This window comes from Psammomys obesus, unplaced genomic scaffold, assembly GCF_907164565.1.
Source record: "Psammomys obesus unplaced genomic scaffold, mPsaObe1.curated_primary_1811, whole genome shotgun sequence".
NCBI classification, from domain to species: Eukaryota; Metazoa; Chordata; class Mammalia; order Rodentia; family Muridae; genus Psammomys; species Psammomys obesus.
In genome coordinates, this window is record NW_026596069.1 from 25,495,320 (window position 1) to 25,518,501 (window position 23,182).

The 23,182-nt window shown below is 43.5% G+C and overlaps 1 protein-coding gene across 1 annotated transcript; it reads left to right on the top strand.

Moving 5' to 3' along the window:
• Window positions 1-1,388: 1,388 nt before the first annotated feature.
• Window positions 1,389-20,023, top strand: Cct3 (chaperonin containing TCP1 subunit 3). The gene is made up of 14 exons (XM_055625611.1): window positions 1,389-1,538; window positions 3,855-3,916; window positions 4,951-5,001; window positions 5,086-5,148; window positions 6,647-6,743; window positions 7,095-7,212; window positions 10,245-10,431; window positions 11,939-12,088; window positions 13,054-13,186; window positions 13,334-13,415; window positions 16,871-17,051; window positions 18,623-18,868; window positions 19,226-19,357; window positions 19,700-20,023. The coding sequence occupies exons 1-14, from the start codon at window positions 1,508-1,510 to the stop codon at window positions 19,802-19,804; spliced, it is 1,638 nt and encodes a 545-aa protein (XP_055481586.1). The 5' UTR covers window positions 1,389-1,507; the 3' UTR covers window positions 19,805-20,023.
• The last annotated feature ends 3,159 nt before the right edge of the window (window positions 20,024-23,182 follow it).

Below are 23,182 nucleotides of genomic sequence, written 5' to 3' on the forward strand. Positions count from 1 at the left end.
CACTGAACCCTTCCTCCAGCCCACTCCTGGATGTGGTCCAGGCTCACGGAAGTCACTGATATTGCCATCCTCCTGACTCAAGTTCAGGAGCTCTTCATTACAGGAGTGTGCTACCATACCAAGCAAATGATGGTCTTAAATTATTCATTTTCTCCAGTTGCTTTCAACAGTTATTTCTGTTACTGCCTTTTCACCAAAGACTGCACAACATAGCAAATCCAAACCTTAATCACAAACATGTCATGACTCTGTGTGTCTCCTAAGTGTTCAATTTCTACTTTTTTTATTTTTCTATATAGAGTAGTCTGACAAGATGGCTGTATTCAGTTTGAGCCAGCCTGGGCTACATAGTGAGTTCTTTGGGACTCTAATATGGTAATAAAAAAAACTCTAGCTCCCTTTCCGTTGTCACCAACCGGCTAGAAGATGGGTGGTCAGGGTGAGCGGTGAAAAGAAAAAAGAAAGAAAAAAAAAAGGCTCAAAACATAGAAACACTCGACTTAAGAATATTTGGAAAAAATGTAAGCGATCCTCCTTTACATCTTACTGCCACAGGTTAAAAGTGCCTTTCTAAGAAGTAAAAACTTAGGGCAGGAGAGATAGCTCAAGAGATAAGAGCACTAGCTGTTTCCCGCGGAGACCGTGGGGTTCAGTTCCCAGCACCCACATGGTGGTTCACAACCATCCTCAGCTCCAGTTCTAGGGAATGAGACTCATTCTTCTTAACTCCTCGGACACCAGGCACGCATGTGAGCACCTACATACGCATAGGCAAAACAATCGTACACATAAAATTTAAAAATAGGTACATATATAAAAAGGTTTCTTTCTTTAAAAAAAAAAACAAAAAACGAGTCTAGAGGAGGTAAACTACAACTCCCAGCGTTCTCCGCGGGGAAGGGCCGTCGCCCCACCACCACCTCCCGAGGGTAACTTCCACTTCCACCCAGCCTCAACCCTTCCGGCCACCGGCCGCTTTTCCCGGCTCCTCTATTTCTCCCTGCTGCTAAAGCTAGAATAACAATTGGAAAACCGTCATGCCTTACTTGACCTTCATGGTCAAGAGAACCGAGGGACAAAACAGCGCTTCGTGACCTCACCTGCAGCATTAATCCAAAGCCTCAACCCCAGCACCCACCCTGTAGTTGGCACGCATGCGCTCTAGCGAGCCAACCACCCGGGCCTCAGCGCTTGCGCAGACTCTCCGTCCGCACGCGGCAGGGAGCGGCCACGCTACTACGCAGGCGCTAGCGTCTCCCAGTCTCCTTATCGCGTCCTCTCCATCTAACTTGCCTTACCTTTCTTGCGTGGAGGGCGGGGCTAATGCTGACGATTGGCCTGTGTTTGTGCCAATCAATGAAATCGGCTTAGTGATTGGCGGCCCTTCAGAGGGTAGCATGTTTCTGTGTCAGCCCTGAGGAGGCAGCGTCTTCTCCGCTGCTCTTCTCTCCAGAAGCTTCTGCCGGTTCCCCCCAGCTCTGGATAGTCGGCTCTGCGTCGTGCCGCCATGATGGGCCACCGTCCTGTGCTCGTGCTCAGTGAGTTCAGGGAGGCCCCGGTTCCCTCCGCCCCTCTCTCCCCGCGCTGGCCAGCGCTGCCCAGCTCCGTCCCGCCATGACTCGGCCCCATGCTTTCCAGTCGCCTCTTCGTCTTAGAAGCGCCTTCCTCGGTTTTCTTCTTCTGTCTTTTCCTGTCGCCCTCCTTTGCCAGAAATGACTTTCCGTTCTTGGCAGTCGCCAGTCTTGATGTGTGCTTCATCCCACACGTGTACCGTTCTTTAACCGCTGCCCTCCACGCCCCCGTGGCCTTCCCAGCGTGATTTCCAGCGTGTAGCTAGCGGAAGATGGTTCTTAACGCTAGGCCTTGCTTTATATCCTGGGTCCATCCCTTAGGAGCGGCGTGACTTAGGGCGAATCGCTTCATTTATGCCTTAACAACAGTGTTTAGGAGGCTGTAGTAGTTGTTTAGGGAATTGTGAGTTAAGTTGATAAAGCTGCCCTTACTAGCAGTCATTAGCGGTCATTCAGCGACCCTTGTTCTGAAATGAAATACCATTCCTTGTCTCTCCGATCTTGGATGTGATCTTTCCCATCAGCCAGTTAAGTTCTCCCAGCTTCCTCTCCTGGTTTTCTTTCCCCTTTAGGGAATGCCACTCATCTCTTGAGAAAAGAGCGCCAGTTCTTGTCTGTTTTCGGAGGATAACTCAGTAAGGCAGGTTCGAACTAAGACACAGTAAATAGAAAAAAAGGGAAAAGGTTATTATTTGGTAAGGCCACACTGGGAGGAGGGAGAAAGGGGTTCAGGGACAGTACCCCTCCTACCCACGCACAGACAAATGCATGACATTTTGCTTAAAATAGCCGGCCAGAAGCATAAGGAGTCCGTCATTGTCTCCTATAATCTGGGAGACAAGTTTACTGTCTGGCTCCCTGGCTTTGTCTTTTTCTTATTCTAGCATGAGATTCCTGGGGAATGCAATTATTTGGGTACATTTTGATTGATTTTTTTGTTTGTTTGTTTTTGTCTATATGTGTGGGGGGGTTTTTTTGTTTTGTTTTTTGCCTGAATATATGTCCGTGTGCCACATATGTCCTAGGGGAAGCCCTGGAACTCCTAGAGTTAGAGGCAGTTGTGAGAGACCATGGGGGGGGGGGGGGGGGGGGGGGGGGGGGGGGGGGGGGGGCAAGCTGGGGGTTGAATCCGGATCCTGGCTAAATGGCCAAACCAACTTTCCACCCTTACAATCAGACTTTCTTGGTCACTAATTAAGACTTCCCAGGGGGGGTGTAAGGGATATGCACTTGCCTCTTTTTTCTTCTACTCTTGAGAAGAATCACCATCTTGCTGAGGCCCATTCACGGATCTCAGGATAGGAACCCCTGCAGGAAGTCTGTGACCATACAAGGCAAGCATTGATCAAGGTTCTTAGTTTCAAGCAGTTCAGGTTCTCTCTTAGTGCACTGGGGGCTAAAATGGAGGAGTAAGGACTACGTGTAAGCAGTTTTTGGTTTGGAGTGGATTCTTTTGTTTTTTAGTTATTTTCTTCATTTTATGTGTTTGTGTGTTTGTATGTCTTTGTGCCTTCAGGCCTCAGATCCCATGGAACTGTAGTTATTGATGGTTGTGAGCTGACATGTTGGTGCTGGGAATAGAACCAGGCTTCTCTGCAACAGCTTCCAGTGCTTTTAACTGTTGAACCATCTCTCTTGCCCCTAAACATGTTTTATTTGAGACAGGGTCTCACTTTGTAGCTTTGGCTGGCCTGCAACTCACTTTATAGACCAGGCTGGCCTTGAATTCATAGAAATCCATCTGTTTCTCCAGTGCTGCGATTAAAGGCATGTGCTACTATGCCCAGCTCTAAACAGTTTTCTGAGATGTAATTGACAGCTGGTTATACACTGGTTACTTCTATTTTCAAAAGTTGATATATACTAGGTTGGTGAGATGGCTCAGCAGGTAAAAAGCACCTGCCACTAAACATGATAACTGGAGGTGTCTTTTTCTTGTTGTTTGGTTTAGTTTCATGTGAGGCACATTCTCTCCAAATAGACCAGGCTGGCACCCAACTTACAGAGGTCCTCCTGACTCTGCCTCCTAAGCACTGGAGGCTTGTGAAAGGCTTGTGCCACCACACCTGGTGTGAATTACCAAGTTTAATCCCTGGCACCCATGTGGTAGAAAGAAAATCAGTTTCTGAAAGTTGTCTGCAACCTCCACAGTTGTGCCAAGCATTTGTGCACCTGACATACCACACACAAACTTATGTAAACTTTTTTTTTTTTTTTTTTTAAGTTAGGAAATAAGTTGCTTGTGAAAATTGGTCTGTTGACATGTGTTCTTACCTGTTTCAGGTCAGAATACAAAGCGTGAATCCGGAAGAAAAGTTCAATCTGGAAATATCAATGCTGCTAAGGTAGTACATATTAAGTGTTAATAGCAGTTTTTTCTGGCTGATTTTCCTAATACTTTATATTTGTAATAGTGTAATATGGATCTGTACTTCGTAGTATATACTTGAGCAAAGGAAATACTGCTTTTCCAAGGCATTTCCTTCATGGTGGCACAGGAAGGGTTCTTTGGTTTTTGTTTGTATTTAAGAGTTACTTATTTTACTTTATGTGTTTGAGTGTTTTGCCTGTCTGCATGCACGTATGCATACCATGTGCATTCCTTGTACACAAGGCGGCTAGAAGAGGTTGTCAGATTCCGCTTGAACTGGAGTTACAGACTGCTGTGAAAGTTATCATATAGGTGATAGGACTTGGGCTGGGTCCTCTGGAAGAGCCTCTGCCCCTCTTTGGAGACAAAAGTCTTGTCTGGTTAGCCTAGAACTTGATATGTAGACCATACTGTTCTTGAACTCCCAGACATCCGTTTGCCTCTGTCTCCTAAGTGCTGGGATTAAAATCATGCACAACCACTTCGACCTTAGTAAATCTTTTGAGTGAATGGTATAAGGCTTGAGTTCATGTGGCTTAGAGGCCACTGTGTGAAACTATCAAGGCTAGACTGATATGGCTAAAGTAGTTGCCATTCTTAGTCAGGTGTCAGTGTTAAACCTTGACTCTGGCTAGAGAGATGGTTCTGCAGTTACTTGCTCCTTTTGCAGAAGACAGATTTGGTTCCCCACAACCTTCAGTAACTCCAGTTCCAGGTTATCCAACATGTTCTTCAGGCCTCTGTGGCCACCAGGCATGCATCTGGTACACAAAGATGTACGCTGGAAAAACACTCATGCCTATAAAAACAAATCTTGAAGGCACTGGCTCTGAACTGGGCATGGTAGAGCCTGCCTTTATGTCCTATCACTTAGAGAAGCAGATGCTTCTGAGGTCAAGCCAGCCAGAGCTACCTAGTGAAGCCCTATTTAGAACAAAACGAAACAGTGGTTCTCCAAAATACATTGTTCTCATGTGTACGTCTTGTTTTGTATTTCCTTACCAACAGACAATTGCAGACATTATCCGGACCTGTTTGGGACCTAAATCTATGATGAAGGTTGGACTATATATATATATTTTTTTAAAACTCAGATTTCATGGCCTCCTTTTTTGTTATCTATAATACTTTTTTTTTTTTTAGATGCTTTTGGACCCAATGGGAGGCATCGTGATGACCAATGATGGCAATGCCATTCTTCGAGAGGTGTGTGGTTTTGTTTTTGTGTGTGTGTGTGTGGTTTTGTTTTCTCACCTCCTTTTGTAACGGTTTTATAAATACCAAGAGCCTGTTCCAACATATATAGTTAATCTTGGTATGGTGTTTTATACCTCCCAGCACTTTGGGGGCAGAGCCAGAACTAGGATCATGAGTTAAAGGTCAGCCTAGGCTGAATAACAGAACCCTATCTCTGAAATCCAAGAGCTATCAAGGCATGATGGCAATGTACTTCTAATCTCAGCATTTAGTGGGTAAATGTAGGAGGATTGGGAGTTTAACATCAATTTTGGGAGTTCAGGGTTGAGTGCTGGAATTACAGGTGTGAACCATTACGCCTGGCTAGTCTGCTATCGTTGGGTTAGATACAGAAACTCCAGATGTGTTGTATAGCCATTATCTCAGCATTTAGGAACTGAGTTAGAAGAGGAGATTGGAGAACAGCCTGGTCTACATACCAATAGCTTGTCTCACAAACAAAAACTGAGGTCTGGGGGAACATGTACCTCTGTGTTGGAATGTGCCTCTTGTTTGGAAGGTCCTAGATTCAATTCCCAGCACCAAAAAGAAGGAGGAGCCAGGGAAGCACCAGAAACTTAATTTTCCCATGAACTGAGGCTATAAGCCTGAAATCAAGGTATCAACAGGGCCTGATTCTGAAGACTAAGGAAGAATTTCTTGTTGCTTGTAGCTTTTAATGGTGTTTCTCATTACTTTGTAAACCGGGGGTCTATTTCATCATATGTTGTTAAAATTCTGTGTCCTTAATATGTAAAAGAGTGATAGGACTCAACCTTAAACCAGTGTGACATCATTTTAACTTGAACACATCTCCAAAGACCTACTTTCAAGTTAAGACATTCACAGGTCTGAGGGTTTAGGCTTTCGTGTCTGTCTTCAGAGGACACAATTCAGCCACTCTGGTGCTTGAATACTAAGTTAAAGAAACTGTTCTGTCCTCAAGAAGCTTCAGTGGTTGAATTTTTAGTGACACTTTTTCCCACAGAAGTGATCCGCTTAAGAGAATTGGGGAGGGGTCACTATAGGCTAGGACGTAGAATCTTCTAGAGGTAGAGTTTCAGAAGGTTGTGAACTCTCCAATGCTAGTGCTAGGAACTGAACTTGTGTGAGTCTTCTGAAAGAGCAACAAGCAGTTAGAACCACTGAGGCAACTCTCCAGGCCATGGAGTTTTGGGGTTTTGTTTTTTGAGACATAGTCACTTTGTAGCTTTGGCTGACTTAGAGTGTGCTAGGTATGGATGGCCTTGAACTAGAACTTAGAGAGATCCACCAGCCTCTGTCTGTCTCTTCTAGGATTAAAAAGCAGGAGCTACCACACCTGGCCTGGGGCTGGTTTTAATTTAATCTTAAAGATACCGTAAAGCAAAATGGAAAGGGAATATATATGGGAGTAGAAGCTCAAGAGTTGGGACTGAGCTAAGAGGTCTTTGAAGTCTTTGAGTACTCTTGGTTAATCTTTCTTCAGATTCAAGTCCAGCATCCAGCAGCGAAATCCATGATTGAAATAAGCAGGACCCAGGATGAAGAGGTTGGAGATGGGACCACATCAGTAATCATTCTTGGTAAGAGGAAAGTGGAATGTTGAAAAAACCTTGTCTTTCATGTTTTTGGTCTGTCAGTCTTTAAAGGCTGAGCTATCTCTCCAGCCCAACACAGAAAACCAAAAAACAAAGGTTAAAAGAAAAGGGAAAGCCCATAAGATCAATCTTTCATAATTTAAAATGTGTCTAATAAAGTTCTGATATGAAGTGTTTATGGAAGGTGTAAATTTTGCAACAGTATTTACAGCTAAATGTATATTTTTAGGGAAATCTGTTTTAGGAAAAACTTTTTAGAAGCAAAAGGAAATTAAATTGCCTTTACATCCTGGTACTTTCCAATGCATTACTATGATGCCTGTGTTCTTTTTGCAGCAGGAGAAATGCTATCCGTGGCTGAGCACTTCCTAGAGCAGCAGATGCACCCAACAGTGGTGATCAGTGCTTACCGCATGGCACTGGATGATATGATCAGCACTCTGAAGAAAATCAGGTATGGAGTCAGGCCTGGAAATGGGTAGTTGATCTGGCCCCAATGAAAGAAAGCCAACCACACGGGTTAAGAACAATTAGAGGAAGATGCCCAGCATCACCCTCTCCTTCTATACTCACATGCACACGGTGCTTTCCATTCTGGCTTTATTTAGTAAGGAGAAAGGAAATCTAAGTAGAGGAAAGAAGTAGCAGTGACCTGAGTTTGCTACTTGGAACCCATGTAAAGGTAGGCTCCATAAAGTTGTCCTAACACATGCTCTATGCACACACATACACAGCTTTAGAGGCAACAAGATGGTCACCAAAACATAGTATCTGCCATCCCAGTTGGGAAAGTTGAGACAGGGAGGATTCCTAGGACTTGGTGGCTAGTCTTTTAGAACTGGCAAACTATGTATAGTGAGAGTGCAAAACCTTTAAGTAATAATATGTAGATATCAGATGTTAACCTCTGTCCTTGTCCTTTATAGACACACTACATGCACATACCAAGAAAAAAAAATTTTTGGTTTTCAAGACAGGGTTTCTCTATGTAGTCCTGGCTATCCGAGACTCACTTTGTAGACCAAGCTAGCCTGGAACTCACAGAGATCCTCCAGCCTCTGCCTCCAGAAGTGCTGGGATTACAGGGATGTGCCATTGCACCCAGCTTGGGGGGGAAAATTTCAGGTACATACTATCTGCAAGTTTTCCTGTTAGGTGCTGCCATAGAAAATGTATTCTAAGTAAGATAGGTCTGTATTCTTAAATATTAAAATCCAGTAAGGAGCATAAGGAGTGAGATGGCTATAGTTACTCAAGGCTTAGTGTTAAACTATCCTGCCATTATGTATGTGTATAGCCAATTCAGCGCTCTGCTGTGAGGATAGTAGCCAGCAGTTTTCCACTAAAATGAAGAGGACCATACCTGAAAATGCTGCTTGAATGTAGAAAACTACTTATTAGTTTAAATTTGCTTGGTGCTAATAGTGCAATGAAGGGAGTATGAAAGTGCATGCCTTTAATTCCAGCACTTAGGATGCAAAGGGAGTCTCAGAAAACCCAAACACAGACAGTTGTGTTTCATGAGAAGCAGAGGCAGGCGGGTCTCTGAGTTTGAAGCCAGTCTGGTTTATATAGTTCCAGGGAAGCCAGGGCTGCATAGTTAGACTGTCAGAAAAACAAAAACAAATTCCATGCTGTGATTAAAGGCATATGCCACAATTCTCAGCTTATATATCCTCCCCCCTCTTCCCCAGACCCTGCCTCAAAACATCACCCTCTCAACTCTGTTTTCTGTTTTGAAAGGTTTTATTTATTTATTGATGAGTGCTCTTTCTGCATGTAAACCTGCATGCCAGAAGAGGGCATCAGATTCCAGTATAGATGGTTGTGAGCCATCCTGTGGTTGCTGGGAATTGAACTCAGGTCCTCTGGAAGAGCAGACAGTACTCTTAACCTGCTAAGCCATCTCTCTAGCCCTCAACTTTTTTTTTTTTAAGTTGTTTGTTCCTGTTCGTACAGTCCCAGCAGGTCCAGAACTGGATATGTAAACCAAGTAGACAAACCTGCCTCTTGAGTGCTTAGATTAAAGACCTGGTTTCTCCCCCCCCCCCCCCCCCCCCCCCCATGAACTGCTGGTTCAAGCTAGTGCTGCTCATATGGGTACAGGGTCATCCACCAGAGCATCCTCAGTCAGTGGCCACAACCCAAAAGAAAATGACTGTCCCTCCTCCAGCAACTCCCAGTAGCTCTTCAGCTAAGTGCTGGGCCTTGGGAAGTCCTCCCCAGTATGTGTGGACTTGACTGGCTTGAGCTTGAACAGGTCACCACAGCTGCTGTGAGATGAGGACAGCAGCATTGTCTTGTCCAGAAGATGGTGTTTCATATCCACCAGCTCTTGTAGCCTTTTTTGTCCACTCTTCTGAGATGTCCACAAGTCTTGTGTGGGGTTTGATGCAGATACCGCATTTCCAGCCAAACACTCACAGACGCTTAGTGACTGTTACACTTTGACCAGTATCTGTATAACTGCTGCCCACAATGGAAAGAAGCTTTTCCGACTGAGACTGAGGGTAGCACACATCTGTGGACCCAGACACAATCTATGTCCTGCAGTCCACAGTAAGAGTCCTGCAGTGTCCTTGGTAGTAGGCTTTTATCATCCAGTTGTGGTAGGCAGCCAAGAACAGTGGTTTCTGTTTGGGAGGCCTTTGGAACTTCCTGACCAATGGCTCATTGGGATAACTCCTATGCCTGGTACTGACAGTCTTCTGCAAGCAGCATTGTCCACCCCTGCAGGGTAGGGTACCTTCAGAAACACACCTCCCTCCTTTTTTCTTTCTTCCTCTTTGTGTTTTTTTTTTTTTTTTTTTTTTTTTTTTTTTTTTTTTTTTTTTTTTTTCCCACAGCAATCCACCTGCCTCTGCCACCTGAATGTTGGGATTAAAGGCATGTGCCACCATGCCTGCTCCCTTTAGATTCTTAAGGGGGAGATTGAGAGAGGGTCTCTTAGTATGATCTGGCAGCCTGTGTGAACCAGGCTGTAGAGACCATCCTGCCTCTGTCTTCAGAGTGCTAGGATCTAAAGGTGTGCTCTTCCGTGCTTACACTTTTGTTGTTTATAATTTATAAATTTTCATTTTATGTGCATTCATGTTTTGCCTGCATGTTTGCCTGCATGTTGTATATCTATGTGAAAGTGTCAGATCTTAGAGTTGCAGACAGCTGTGAACTGCCATGTGGGTGCTGAGAACTGAACCAGGGTCCTCTGGAAGAGCCATTAGTGCTCTTAACCACTGAGCAATCTCTGTAGCCCTGTTTGTGTGTGTTCTGTATGCATATGAGTGCAGCTCCCCAAGGAGACCAGAAGTGTTGACTTCCCTGGAGCTGGAGTTATAGTTGATGCCACCTGATTGGGGCCTGATTCAGTCCCACATCCCACACCTGGGACCAAAACAAAAATGTTTATATCCACAAGTGTGGGTTTGTGTGTTCCAAGAAGTTTTATTGTGACTGCTGAACTATATTTATCTGGGTTTCTTTTTCCAGTACCCCTGTTGATGTCAATAACCGTGAGGTGATGTTGAACATCATCAACAGCTCTATTACCACAAAAGTCATCAGTCGGTGGTCCTCATTGGCATGCAACATTGCCCTGGATGCTGTCAAGACTGTGCAGTTTGAAGAGAATGGCAGAAAGGAAATTGACATCAAGAAGTATGCAAGGGTAGAAAAAGTAAGCTGGTCCGGTGTGTGCTTGAAAGTTAACTATTTGGCATGGTCATTCCACTTCAGAGTAGAATATCTTTAGTTAGAACTAGAAAGGAGAACTGGATTGACCTAGAGCCTGGAAAACAAAAGCCTGAAAGAGTATCAAGCAAGAATTCCTGAAATAATTTTTGTTGCTTTCATTGCCTTCCAAGTACCGGGGCTGAAGAAATGGCTCAGCAGTTAGTTACTGCTTGTGTAGAGAACCCACTTGTCGTCTCACAGCTATCTGTAACTTCAGTTTTAGAGAACGTAATTCTCTCTTTGACCTCTAAGGTCAAAGTGTATATGTGTATGTGTATATGTGTATTGCACATATGTGCAGGCAAAACACTGTATTAGTTAGGGTTCTCCAAATAATAGAAGTGATAAAAATTATTATTAAACGGGCTTTATGAGTGACAGTTGCTGCAGTGGCTGTCTCCTGACAAAAAAACAAAATCCTGATAGTCACTCAGTCCACTAGGCTGGTTGTCTCAGCTGCTCTTCAATCCACTTGGAATCCCAAGGACATAGGCTCTAATGCCTCAGTAGCAGGACAGATGAGATCGCCAGTGAGAATAAGCAGGCAAAAAGCAAAAGCTTTCTTCTTTGTCAATTTATGTGGCCCAGATTTAAGGTATGCCAGCTGCTTGGGTTTTAGTTGATTCCAGATGTCAAGTTGACAACCAAGATTGTCCATCGAATAAAAATAAAATTTGTATAGGTGGTGGTGGTGCACACCTTTAATCCCAGCACATGAGGTAGAGGCAGGTCTCTTGAGTTTGAGGCCAGCTTGGCTACACAGAAACCCTGTCCTGAAAACACACACACACACACACACAACAAGCTTTTCTAATGTAATAGCTTATAGCCAGCAGATGGAGCCCAAGTCTGAAAATCTAGGAATATCCTAACAAAATAGGTCCTTTCAGATCTTTGTCAAGAAAATGAATTACTGTGATCTTAATCATCCTTCAAGTTGAGTGTTTTGGCCCAAGATTAATATGCTTCCTAAGGGAATCAGTCATTTGCAGCTGGGTGATTAAAGGTGGTGAACACCTTTAATCCCAGCATTTGGTAGAACCACTTAGGTGGATCTTTGTGAATTTCAGGACAGCCAGAGCTGTGTGGAGAGATTGTCATATTTGCAGCCTTTTTTTTTTTTTTTTTTTTTTTGGCTCTTACTGTTTTCCTAAAGGACATGGAACTCTCTCTAGCTTAGGCTGGCCTGGAACTTACATCATGCCTGTCACTGCCTACTCACTATTTTGTTTTTGTTTTGTTTTTTTTTGTTTTGTTTTTTTTGTTTGTTTGTTTGTTTTAGCTTCATGAAAATTCATGGAATTTTAAAATAGTTGTCATTTGGGAAAGAAGCATATGGGGATGGATTTCAGATTGATTTGGCTTGGACCCAGGGAAGCAAGTGCTGTATGATATATAATCAGTCCCAGTTGTTGCCTCTTGATTGTGTATTAAAGTAAGTCTTTTCTTAGATACCTGGGGGCATCATTGAAGACTCGTGTGTCTTACGTGGAGTCATGATTAATAAGGATGTGACTCATCCACGAATGCGCCGCTATATCAAGAACCCTCGTATTGTGCTGCTGGATTCTTCTCTGGAGTATAAGAAAGGAGAAAGCCAGGTAAGATTTCTATCCTCATGGGGCATTTTGTTTTTGTGAGGTAAGTTCTCTTTACTTAACCCTGGCTATCTTGGAATTCACTATGCAGACCAGGATGGGAGATACATGTGCTGGGATTAGAATGTCTGCGCCATTACCCCTGGTGTGGGCACAGTCCTGTCTGCTTAGGAAGGTGAAGGAGGCAGGAAGATCACTTGGTTCAAGACCAGCCTGAACACGTATTTATTTATTCACTTTTCTCTTTGTTTGACTTTGGCATATTTTAAACCAGCTCCTTTGACATGAGTTTGAGGAATTTTTACAGGTTGGATTCAGAAGGTTCAGACAGTGTTATTGTGTAGCTTCGGTGGTCTAGAAGTTGGCTAGCAGTGTGCCTGCCTTAGCCTCCTAAGTGCTGGGATTACAGTTATGACCTGCCTTTTCTAATGTATCAGCAGCACCTAGAGTCTGAGTTCCTTTAACTTTGCTGTTGAAGGGAATTTGTAGAGTGTAGGGACTTACAAGTTTGAAAACAGTGGATCCTGTTAAAAATGATTGGGAACCAGAATCAGTTCAGCTGGAAATGGTTGCTTACACCTGTAATCCCGGCATGGAGGGGGCTGAAAATGAGATTAGCCTGGATAGAGAAATTAAGACCCTCTCTCAGAGGTAGGGGAGAGAAATTAAGATCTAAATTATTCATGCATACTAACTAACTTACCACAGAAGGAGCAACTCAGATTTGTGAAACGAACTGTTAAAATCAAACTGGATTACAGAGGTATGGGTCAAACTGGATTATAGAGGTGTGAAGTTTTGACACTCCAATTCATACTTCAGGAATACAGGAATGTGTCTATGCATGCAGTCCAGAAGAGGGTGTTGGATTCCTTGGAGCTAGAATTCCTGGCAGCTGTGATCAGTACCTGCTTTTGACTGCTGAACCATCTCTCCAGCCTTAGTCAGTGCCTTTTCTTCATTCACAGACGGACATTGAGATTACACGAGAGGAGGATTTCACCCGAATCCTGCAAATGGAAGAAGAGTACATTCAGCAGTTGTGTGAGGATATCATTCAGATGAAGCCTGATGTGGTCATCACAGAGAAGGGCATCTCAGGTAGGGCTCTGTCTGCTTTCTAAGCCTGCCGGTGAGTGGTATGGTTTGGTTTTGCCCCTTGGGTTGCAAAAAATACTTTGAGGATAAAACCAGTTCAGAGGCCAGGAGTTTGGGCATCCAGCTGACACAGCTACTCTTGAATTTCAGATTTAGCTCAGCACTACCTCATGCGGGCCAATGTTACAGCAATTCGTAGAGTCCGGAAGACAGACAATAATCGCATTGCTAGGTAAGTAAACCAGTTAAAGGTTTATTCATTTAGTTTTGGAGACAATATCTTGCTCTGTACCCCTCAGTAGCGACTAGTCGGACCTTGAATTTGTAGTAATCCTCCTGCCTTTCCCTCCCAGTTCTAGGCTTACAAGTGTGTTTTACCACTTAGTGCTGGTAATATGTATACTGATTCTGAATACAGTAGAAGCATTAGTTTTCTGCTAGTGAATCTAACTCTAAATAAATGTCAGCAGTTGTTTCTCCACTGATGTCTACATTTTATTGCTGGCCGTAGTGGTGCGTACTCACAACTCCAGCCCTCGGGTCACAAACACAGGAGAATCAGAGATTCAAAGTGATCCTTAGAGGCTATATGAGACCTTGTCCCAACATTGAAAAAAGAAAAAATTATTTAATGTTCCTGTGTGAGTGCAGATGACACAAGGGACCAAAAAAGGGCATTTGTCTCTTTGAGTTGGAGTTAACAGGCAGTTGTGAGACAAATAAGTGCTGGGAATGGAACTGAGGTCCTCTGGAAGAGCACTCTTGACCATTAAGCTGTCTTTCTAGCCAGTCCCCCTTCTGTTACAGCTGGCTGTGGTGATGCACATTTGGAGGCAAAGACGAACTATTTGGGTTTGAGGCCAGCCTGATCTACATAGTGAGTTTGAGGCTAGACAGAGTGTCAGAAAATACCAATAAAATTTATTTTAAAAAGTAAATACTTAGGGATGGAGAGATGGCTCAGGATAAGCGCACTGGTTGTTCTCCCAGACATCCTGAGTTCAATCCCCAGCAACTACATGGTAGGTCATGACGATCTATAATGGGATCACATGCAAGCAGAACACTGTGATAATAAATAAATCTTTAAAACAAATAAAATAAATAAAGACTTGGGGCTGCAGAGGTGGCTCAGCGGTTAAGAGCACTGTCTGCTCTTCCAGAGATCCTGAGTTCAATTTCCAGCAACCACATGGTGGCTCACTGTCTATAATGGGATCTGATGCCCTCTTTTGGCATGTAGGCATACATGCAGACAATAATCATTAGAAAAAGTACATAAATAAATTTTATTTTAAAAGACAAACTTGATGCTGGATATGGTGACGTACACCTTTGGTCCTAACCTTTTGGAGGTAGAAGCAGGCTGATTTCTTTAGTTTAAGGCCAGCCTGGTCTACAGAGCAAGTTCCAAGACAGCCAGGGCTGCACAGAGAAACCCTGTGTCAAAAAAGTAATATAAAAATAAAATGATATAGGAGTGGTTAAAATGGCTCAGGTTATAGAGACACTTGCCTCCAAGTCTGAGTTCAGTCCCTGGGACTCAAATAAAAGTAAAGAACTAACTCCTGACCCACACATGTGTACCCTGACAAATAACTAAACGTAAGTAACTCTTTTAAAAAGTTAATACAGGGCCTGCAGTTCAGAGCACTAACTGCTGTTGTAGAGGACACACGAGAACCAGTGTGATGTGATACACACCTATAATCCCAGCACTGGAAATGGCTGAGGCAGGAAGAGCTCCATGAGTTTGAGGCCAGCTTTTGCTGTATAGTGAATTAAAGGCAGCCTAAAATAAGTGAAAATCCTGTTGGGTCTAGACATTCACAAAGTCCAGACCTGGTAAAGTATCTTTACCTTGGTACTTGCCTGAAAAACCGAAAAAACTTGCCTGATCCCAGAACCTATATAAAGGAGAAAAGGGAAAACAGACTCCAAAAAGTTGTCTTCTGGTTCCACATGTGCACCCTGATTATTCAGATGTCACCATGCACGTGGTATATGTGCGTGTACTTTTTTTTTTTTTTCTAAGCTGCCTTGGGATATGTATCTATCATGTCTACACTGGGGAGGCCAAAGCAAGAAGCTCTCAGGAGTTCGAGTTGAATGTAATTTTCGTTAAGTAGGGAGGTTTCCATAAAGCTTGAACTACATGAGGCATCTCAAAACACCAAGACTCAATATTAATCTCAGCACTCTAGACTTCAGGAAGAGGATTGAAGCCAATCCTTCAGTTTGAAGTCAACTTGGGCAACTTAGTTCCAGGTTATCCTTTGCAACTGAATGAGATTGATGGAACTGTCTCAAGAAAAAGAGAGAAAACAAAATATTGTCTAATGGCTCTGTGGGTAAAGGCACCTGTTGTTAGTTAAGCCTAGGACCTGAGTTAGATCCATGGTACCCACATGGTGGATAGAACTGACTTCCACAAGTTGTCCTCCATATTCACACACAAAGTAAATAACTCAGTTTTTAAAAAGCTAACCTTCTGGATTAGTCAGTTCTCATCACTAAACAAATACCTGAGAAAAGGTTTGCTTTTTTTCTCAGTTGAGAAGGTTTTAATCTTGGGGTGGTTGATTTGGATCCTGAAAACCTTTCTACTGGACCAAAATTCTAAAGGCTTTATTATGCAAGTAGAAACACATTAGAATGTTGGAGCTTTGGAAGATACATGAGAATCAGCTATACCATCTACCAGGCACATAGCACAAATCCAAGTTGTGTTTTATGTCTGCTTGCTCCAGAATGGTTCTAGAGATACATATTTATGCTTAGTTTTTTCCTTCCCGTAAGTTTAGACAAAGGATGATGATTAAGAAATGTCTGTGTAAGATGGGCACACCTTTAATCCCAGCATTCAGGAGGCAGAATCTGAGTTTGAGAGCAGCCTGGCATACAAATTGAGTTCCAGGGCAGCCAAAGCTATACAGAGAAACCCTGTCTTGGGTTAAAAAACAAAAAGAAATGCCATCCTAAGTTGGGTGTAGTGCTGTGGGCCTTTAATTCCAGCATTTGGGAGGCAGGGGCAGATGGATCTCTGTGAGCCTGGTCTACAGTCTACATAGTGAGCTCAAGGACAGCCAGGGATACATAGAAAAATCCTGTCTCAAACAAAAACCATGGTCCTGCTGAGTGCTCAGACACACCTGTGATCTCACTCTTGGGTGGTGGAGTCAACAGGATTAGAAGTTGGAAGCCAGCCTGGATTAAATGAGACTCTTATCTCAAAAGGAAAAAATGTTTTACATTAATTGAAATTGGGTGACGTTTGAGCTGGAGAAATGGCTGAGGTTAGAAGCACTGGCTGCTCTTCCAGAGGTCCTGAGTTCAATTCCCAGCAACCACATGGCAGCTCATAACCATCTATAATGAGATCTGGTGCCCTCTTCTGACCTGCAGGCAGAACAGTGTATGCATAATAAATAAATAGTCTTTTAAAAAAAGAAAGAAGTAATTGGGTGATGTTTATAATCTGGACTTGTTTGCAATTCCAAGCTATACATGAACCCACAATCCTTCTGTTCTGCCTCCTGTGTATAATTGTAGATGATTACCCCAGTTCATTCTCAGTTTCTTGCTCCAGCCCTGGAGTGATTCTAGTAGCTTTAGTCTAAGCTCTAAGCACAGACTGCCCTACCAGATGTGTGAAAGCACCTGAAGTCACATCTTCTCCACCCATAGAGCCTGTGGGGCGCGGATAGTCAGCCGACCCGAGGAGCTGAGAGAAGAAGATGTTGGCACCGGGGCAGGCCTCTTGGAGATCAAGAAGATTGGAGATGAGTACTTCACATTCATCACTGACTGCAGAGACCCAAAGGCCTGCACCATTCTTCTTAGAGGAGCGAGCAAAGAGATACTCTCAGTGAGTGAGCCTGCTTTTCTGTCCAGGGGAAGACGTCATTCCATCCTAGTATTGTCAGCTTTTCACCATAGTAACAAACTTAATGTGTGGACTTTTAAAAGAAAAAAGATTTGTTTTAGCAGTTTTTATTTCAGTCCATGATTGTTTGGGCTATAGCTGCATGTCTGCATAAGTGTGTGAAGGAGCAGAACACTTGGTGGGGAGGTTAAAAGGAGCACTAAGTGCTGTGTTCTGTCCCTAACCCTACATACTGGTGGCAGATAGAGAGGATGAGGCCAGCCTCGGCTTAAGGGAGTGGGAGACAGGCACAGCCTAGAAACAGCTGTGAGTTAAAGCTTATAGCTGTGATCCCAGCTGAGGCAGGATTACTGCAGATTGGAAATCGTGAGGCCCTGTTTTTTTTTTTTTTAAGATGGAAACACAAGCCGCAAAATGAAAATAAGAGCAGGGTGGTGATGATGGTGGTACAGGCTCACACCTTTAATCCCAGTGCTTAGGGGGGAGAAGCAGATCTCTGAGGTCAAGGCCAGCCAGAGCTATATAGAGACCATGTCTTAAAAAACTACAACAGCAAATAAAAACAGGCTAGATGTGATAGTGAATGCCTCTAATCCCAGCACTAAAGGCAGAGACAGGTGGATCTCTTGAGTTTGAAGTAAGCTTGGTCTACATGAAGAGTTTCAGGCCAGCAGAGGATATACAGCAAGATGCTGTCTCAAAAGGAAAACAGCTGGAGAGAGGCTCAGTAGTTGAGCGCGCACTGTTCTCCAGGGGATCCTCTGGCCTCCTGTGGCACCAACTGAGCGATATTCTTGGTGTGCTGTTGTGCGTGTGCACAGCTGTGGATGTGTAGAGATCTCACTTTTGCAGCTCAGTGTAGACTCACTTATGGCAGTCCTGCCTCAGCCTCTATTGTGCTGAGGATAACAGAGCCAGCATCACCACTCCTCCCTGCTTTTGTTATCCTCCTTTACCACATGGGTCCCAGGAATCAAACTGAGGTGCGCAGCTTGTTGGCCTTGAACCACTAAACTACCTTCTGCAGCCCCTCTTTGGTTTTTCCAGACAAGGTTTCTCTGTGAAGCCTCGGCTGTCATTGACTCACTTTGTAGACCAGGCTGACCTCGGACTCACAGAGAACCACCTGCTTCTGCCTCCCAGAGTGCTGGGATTACAGACATGTAATTTTTCATTTTAAAATTGATTATAACCCTATTCCTACCCCAGAGAGAGTAACTTTCCCAAAATACATAGCTGTGAGCAGTAGACAGTTTGTAGTACATCACAAAGTCTCCTGGAGGGCACAACTGGGGAGGGGAGGCAGGCAGGCAGGTATATGATGTGTTCTCTCTGGGTGCAAACATAAAGATCTAACCCCTAATCCTCTTTTAGACCCTTTCCAGTGCCCGTTACATTCCTCAGTAATGCTTCATAGAACATAACTTTGCCTGTTACCAGTAGCTCTGATCTGCCTTTATTGTTCCCCTTTGCAGTTTGCTAAAAGCTTGGCAGTAAGGAAATCTTTTGATGCCTCTGATTTTTTAATTTCTGAATTTCTGTGCTTCCCCAAGGAGGTAGAACGCAACCTCCAGGATGCCATGCAAGTATGCCGAAATGTTCTCCTGGACCCTCAGCTGGTGCCCGGTGGTGGGGCCTCAGAAATGGCTGTGGCCCATGCCTTGACAGAAAAATCTAAGGCCATGACTGGTGTGGAACAATGGCCATACAGAGCTGTGGCTCAAGCTTTAGAGGTCATCCCTCGGACCTTGATCCAGAACTGTGGGGCCAGTACCATTCGTCTACTTACCTCCCTTCGGGTAAGTTCTTTTCTATGCTTACACCTTGCCAGGGTAGGGCAAGCTGTGTTTGGCCTGAGGATATGTTTTTTCCTGTTAGTCTATGTGTAAACTCATAAGCAAATATATGCTTATGCTCATGTACACATTTGTGTAGGTGTGGCTTGTGTGTGTGTGGCTTGTGTGTGTCAACCTTCTGTGTCCTTCCTCAGCAGCCATTAACCCTAACTTTGTGCCCCAAGATTTTCTTACAGGTCATTTCTTTAAAATCTTTTAGTCTTTGCTCTGTTTGCTGTCAATATTTAGTGTTTTTGTTTTGTTTTGTCTGTTTTCTGACACCAGCATGCTTCATTGTATTCTTGTTTGCTCCACCTGCAGGCCAAGCACACACAGGAGAATTGTGAAACCTGGGGTGTGAATGGGGAGACTGGTACCTTGGTGGATATGAAAGAGCTGGGTATATGGGAGCCATTGGCTGTGAAGCTACAAACATACAAAACAGCAGTGGAGGTAAGACACCTGAAGGTGTGCATATGTTTCTGTCCAGATAACCAGCTATTAACACTTTGTCTAAAACAGAGAGGTCATAAAAGGCAGAGTATTCCCCAAAGACCTCCCAAGGAATTGCATTTCCCTACTTACCTTTAACTTATTTAAAAAAAAAAAAATAGTGTAACAGGGGCAAGTTGTCTCCCTTGCTTAGGAGAAATGCATTCATTGTTCATTCAAGACTCTGAAAAGGAAGATTCCAGATAAAATGGTAATTTTGTGGGAGGAGCTAGGAGAGACTGCTAAAAGAAAGCAGTGTCTCTCCCTTCCCTGCTGACCTCTTTGGAACTGTTTTTCTCTTAGACTGCAGTTCTACTTCTGCGGATTGATGACATTGTCTCTGGCCACAAGAAGAAGGGTGATGACCAGAACCGGCAAAGCAGTGCTCCAGATGCTGGCCAGGAGTGAGTGCTGAGCGAGGCGACTTCAACGCACAGAACCAGCAATCTCCCCTTTCCTGAGATGAGTTCAGGAACACTGTGGACATCTTTGTTTGCAATGGATCAGGTTGAGGGGCAGCCCTCAGTCTGTCCCATCTCAGTTTGCAAAAAGCACTGACATGTATCTCTTCTCTATTGTAAGCTTTCCATTTAGTTTGCTTCCAATGATTAAATCTAAGTCATTTGAGACGTTGTCATGTGTTTGTTTTTTCAACCTTAGGTCACATCTCTACCTCCTAGCAATGCAAGAAAAGGCAAAAAACCTTACTGGGAGCAAAGGAGATAATTGAAGTCACTATTTGCTGACTTTTTTTTTTTTTTTTTTTTGGTCTCACTGTAGACCTGGATGTGGTGTTTTCACTGTCTCTGCCTGCACAGTGCTCCTAGTGCTGGTATCGAGATTTAAAAGAAGGGTTCCACCACACCTGGCTTGGGTAGGATTTTTTTGTTTGTTTTGTTTTTTGTGTAGGGAGTTATTTTTGTTTTTAAGAGGGTTTCTCTGTAACAAGACCCCTGGCAGTCCTGACCTCAATTTGTAGACCAGGCTAACCTCTGACTGTTGGGATCACAGCGTGCAGCTTGGGTGGGTTTTCTTAACAAATCCTGTCAGGTTGACCATCCACACTAATCATCATAGCTACATAGCAAGTAGGAGACTAGTTGATCTTGCCTCAAAGACAAGACAGTATATACAGAGCGAGTGAGACTGTCGAGTGGGCCAAGTGCTTGCAGCTAAAGCCAGTGGCGTTCACTCAGCCCTCAGCTCCCATCACCACACAGTGTGGTGTGTGTACCTACCTCCACAGACATCACACAAACTTAAAATGAGCTGGCCATGAAAGCCCAGCGTTGGAAATCGGAGACGGGGCCCAGTCTGGACTACAGAATAACGCCCTTGTCTCGGTGGGTAAGAGCTTGTTGCTCTCCAGAGGCAGCAAACTCAATTCCTAGCATCTACATTTGGTGGTTCATTGCTAACTCCAGCTCAGGGGATCCAAGTCCCTCTTAGCCTCCTCAGATGCTCTCACACATACAGTATACACACAAAAATAAAAAATAATCCTCAAAACAGGAGTTCCCACCCTGGTCTACATAGCAAGTTCCAGGCTAGCCAGGCTTCATATTTTTTTTTCTCCCACATATGCCAGTTTGATAAGATACTTGAAAGGATATGGAAATGGGTTCTCAAACACATGAAAATACTAACTGGCAAGCCTCATGAAGGTAAACTTGATCCAGCAAGGTTCTGCATAAAAATATACATGAGAGCTAGGCATGGTGGTGCATGCAGGCCTATCTCTTGGGTACAAGGCCAGCTTGTTAGAGCTGAGTGAGTTCCAGAGCTATACAGAGAAACCCAGTCTACAAAAGCCGAATTGTGGGGATGGGACAGGGTTGCTAGAGTGCTCAGTGCCCTTCAAAAGGACCCAGATCCAGTTCCCAACACCCACATGATAGCTTATAATCATCTGTAACTGCAGTTCCATGGACTATGATACCCTCTTCTGGCCTTTCTAGGTACCCAAGTTCACATGTCCATACAGACAGATGGACTTTGTTTAAAAAGTTTAATGTGCATACTGCTTGCTCCTTCAATTCCATGCACCTGCATGGTTACAACGTTTTGTAATTTGTAATCCCAATCCCAGCAATTAGAAAGCTAAGAGTACATAGTAGGGCTGGAGAGATAGCTCAGTGGTAAAGAGCTCTTTACCGCTCTGAAATTGCTCTTTCAGAGGATTTGGGTTCAATTTTTAGCACCCCTATGGCAGCTTACAGCTCTCTGTAACTCTAATATCTGAAACTCTCAGACATACATGCAGGTAAAACATGAATGCACATAAATAAAACTTTTTTTAAAAGTACATGGTAAACTCTAGGATAGCCAGGGCCACGATTGTAAAACCTGGTTTCAAAAGCAAAGTGTCCTGACTGTGGTGTCACATGCCTTTAATCCCAGCACTCCGGAGGCAGAGGCAGGCAGATCTGAGTTTGAGGCCAAGAGGGTTCCAGGATAGCCCTCCAAAAAGAAAGAAAAAGTGGTACTAGGTTGGGGTTGTAAGCTCTGTCAAATCACTTGCTTAGTCTCAAGTAGCTTATTCTCTGATAGCTTTTTTGCATTTATTTATTTATCTATTTATTTATTTATTTATTTATTTATTTATTTATTTATTTATTTATTTATTTGAGGCAAGGTTTTCTATGTATCCCTGGATAGCTAGGATTAAAGGCTTGTGCCCCAGGACATCTGGTTCAAATTTGTACCATGTATATTTTATTAGTCTAATAGTTAAGACTTAAGTTGATGCTGAAGAGATGGATCCTGCAGAGGACTCAGGTTCCAGCACCCACCTGGTGGCACATCTATAACCAGCCTCAGGGGATCCAACATCGTCCTCTGGTTTCTGAGAGCACCAGGCACAGACATGCATGCAGGCAAAACATCTTACATGTAAAAATTAGTAAGATTTAAGGAAAAACTGTCCCAGGGTGGTGGTATTGCCTTTAATTCCAGCACACAGGAAGCAGAAGCAGGCACACAGGCCCATTTTTGTTACTTTAAGGCCAGCCTGGTGTGTATAAAGAGTTCCAGGACACTAGGGCTATAGAAAGAGACTGTCTCAAACACACAAACAAAAAGATTTAAGGCCAGGCGTGATGGTGCATGTATGTAATCCTAGCAATCAGAGAGGCAGAAGAAGGCAGATCTCTGTGAATTCAAGGCCACCCTGATCTACAAATCCAGGATAGCCAAGGACAAGAGAAACCCTGTCTCAAAAAAAAAAAAAAGAAAAGAAAGAAAGAAAGAAAGAAAAGAAAAAAGTACATTTAGTCAAGTGTTTGACTAATTGTGATTTTTTTTTATCTGTGATAACTTCACAATAAAATTGTGAGTTCTTCCAGTAAGAAACCTTCAGATCTGAGAATCCAGTAAATATTGTATCATCAAAGGAACTCTGGAGTGTTTTCATTTTATATGTGTGTGTGTGGTATGTACACACACCATAGCCAGAGAACAACTTTGAGGAAGAGTTGGTTCTCTCTTTCCATCATGTAGGTCCTTGTGTTGAACTCTGATGTCTGGCTTGTTTATCAAGTGCGTTTATCTGCTGAGCATCTCACTGGCCTCAGACCTTGTATTTCCCAACCCTCCTACCTTCTTTCTTTCACCTCCTGGTTGAGATTAGGCTGTCCTGGCCCCATACCCACTTTTTTTTTATATATATAGTGCTGAGCTGGAGATTGAGCCTAGGACTTCATGGATACTAGGCAAGCAACCACCAACTGAGCTACATCTCCTTTTTTTTTTTTTTTTTTTTTTTTTTTTTTTTTTTTTTTTTTTTTT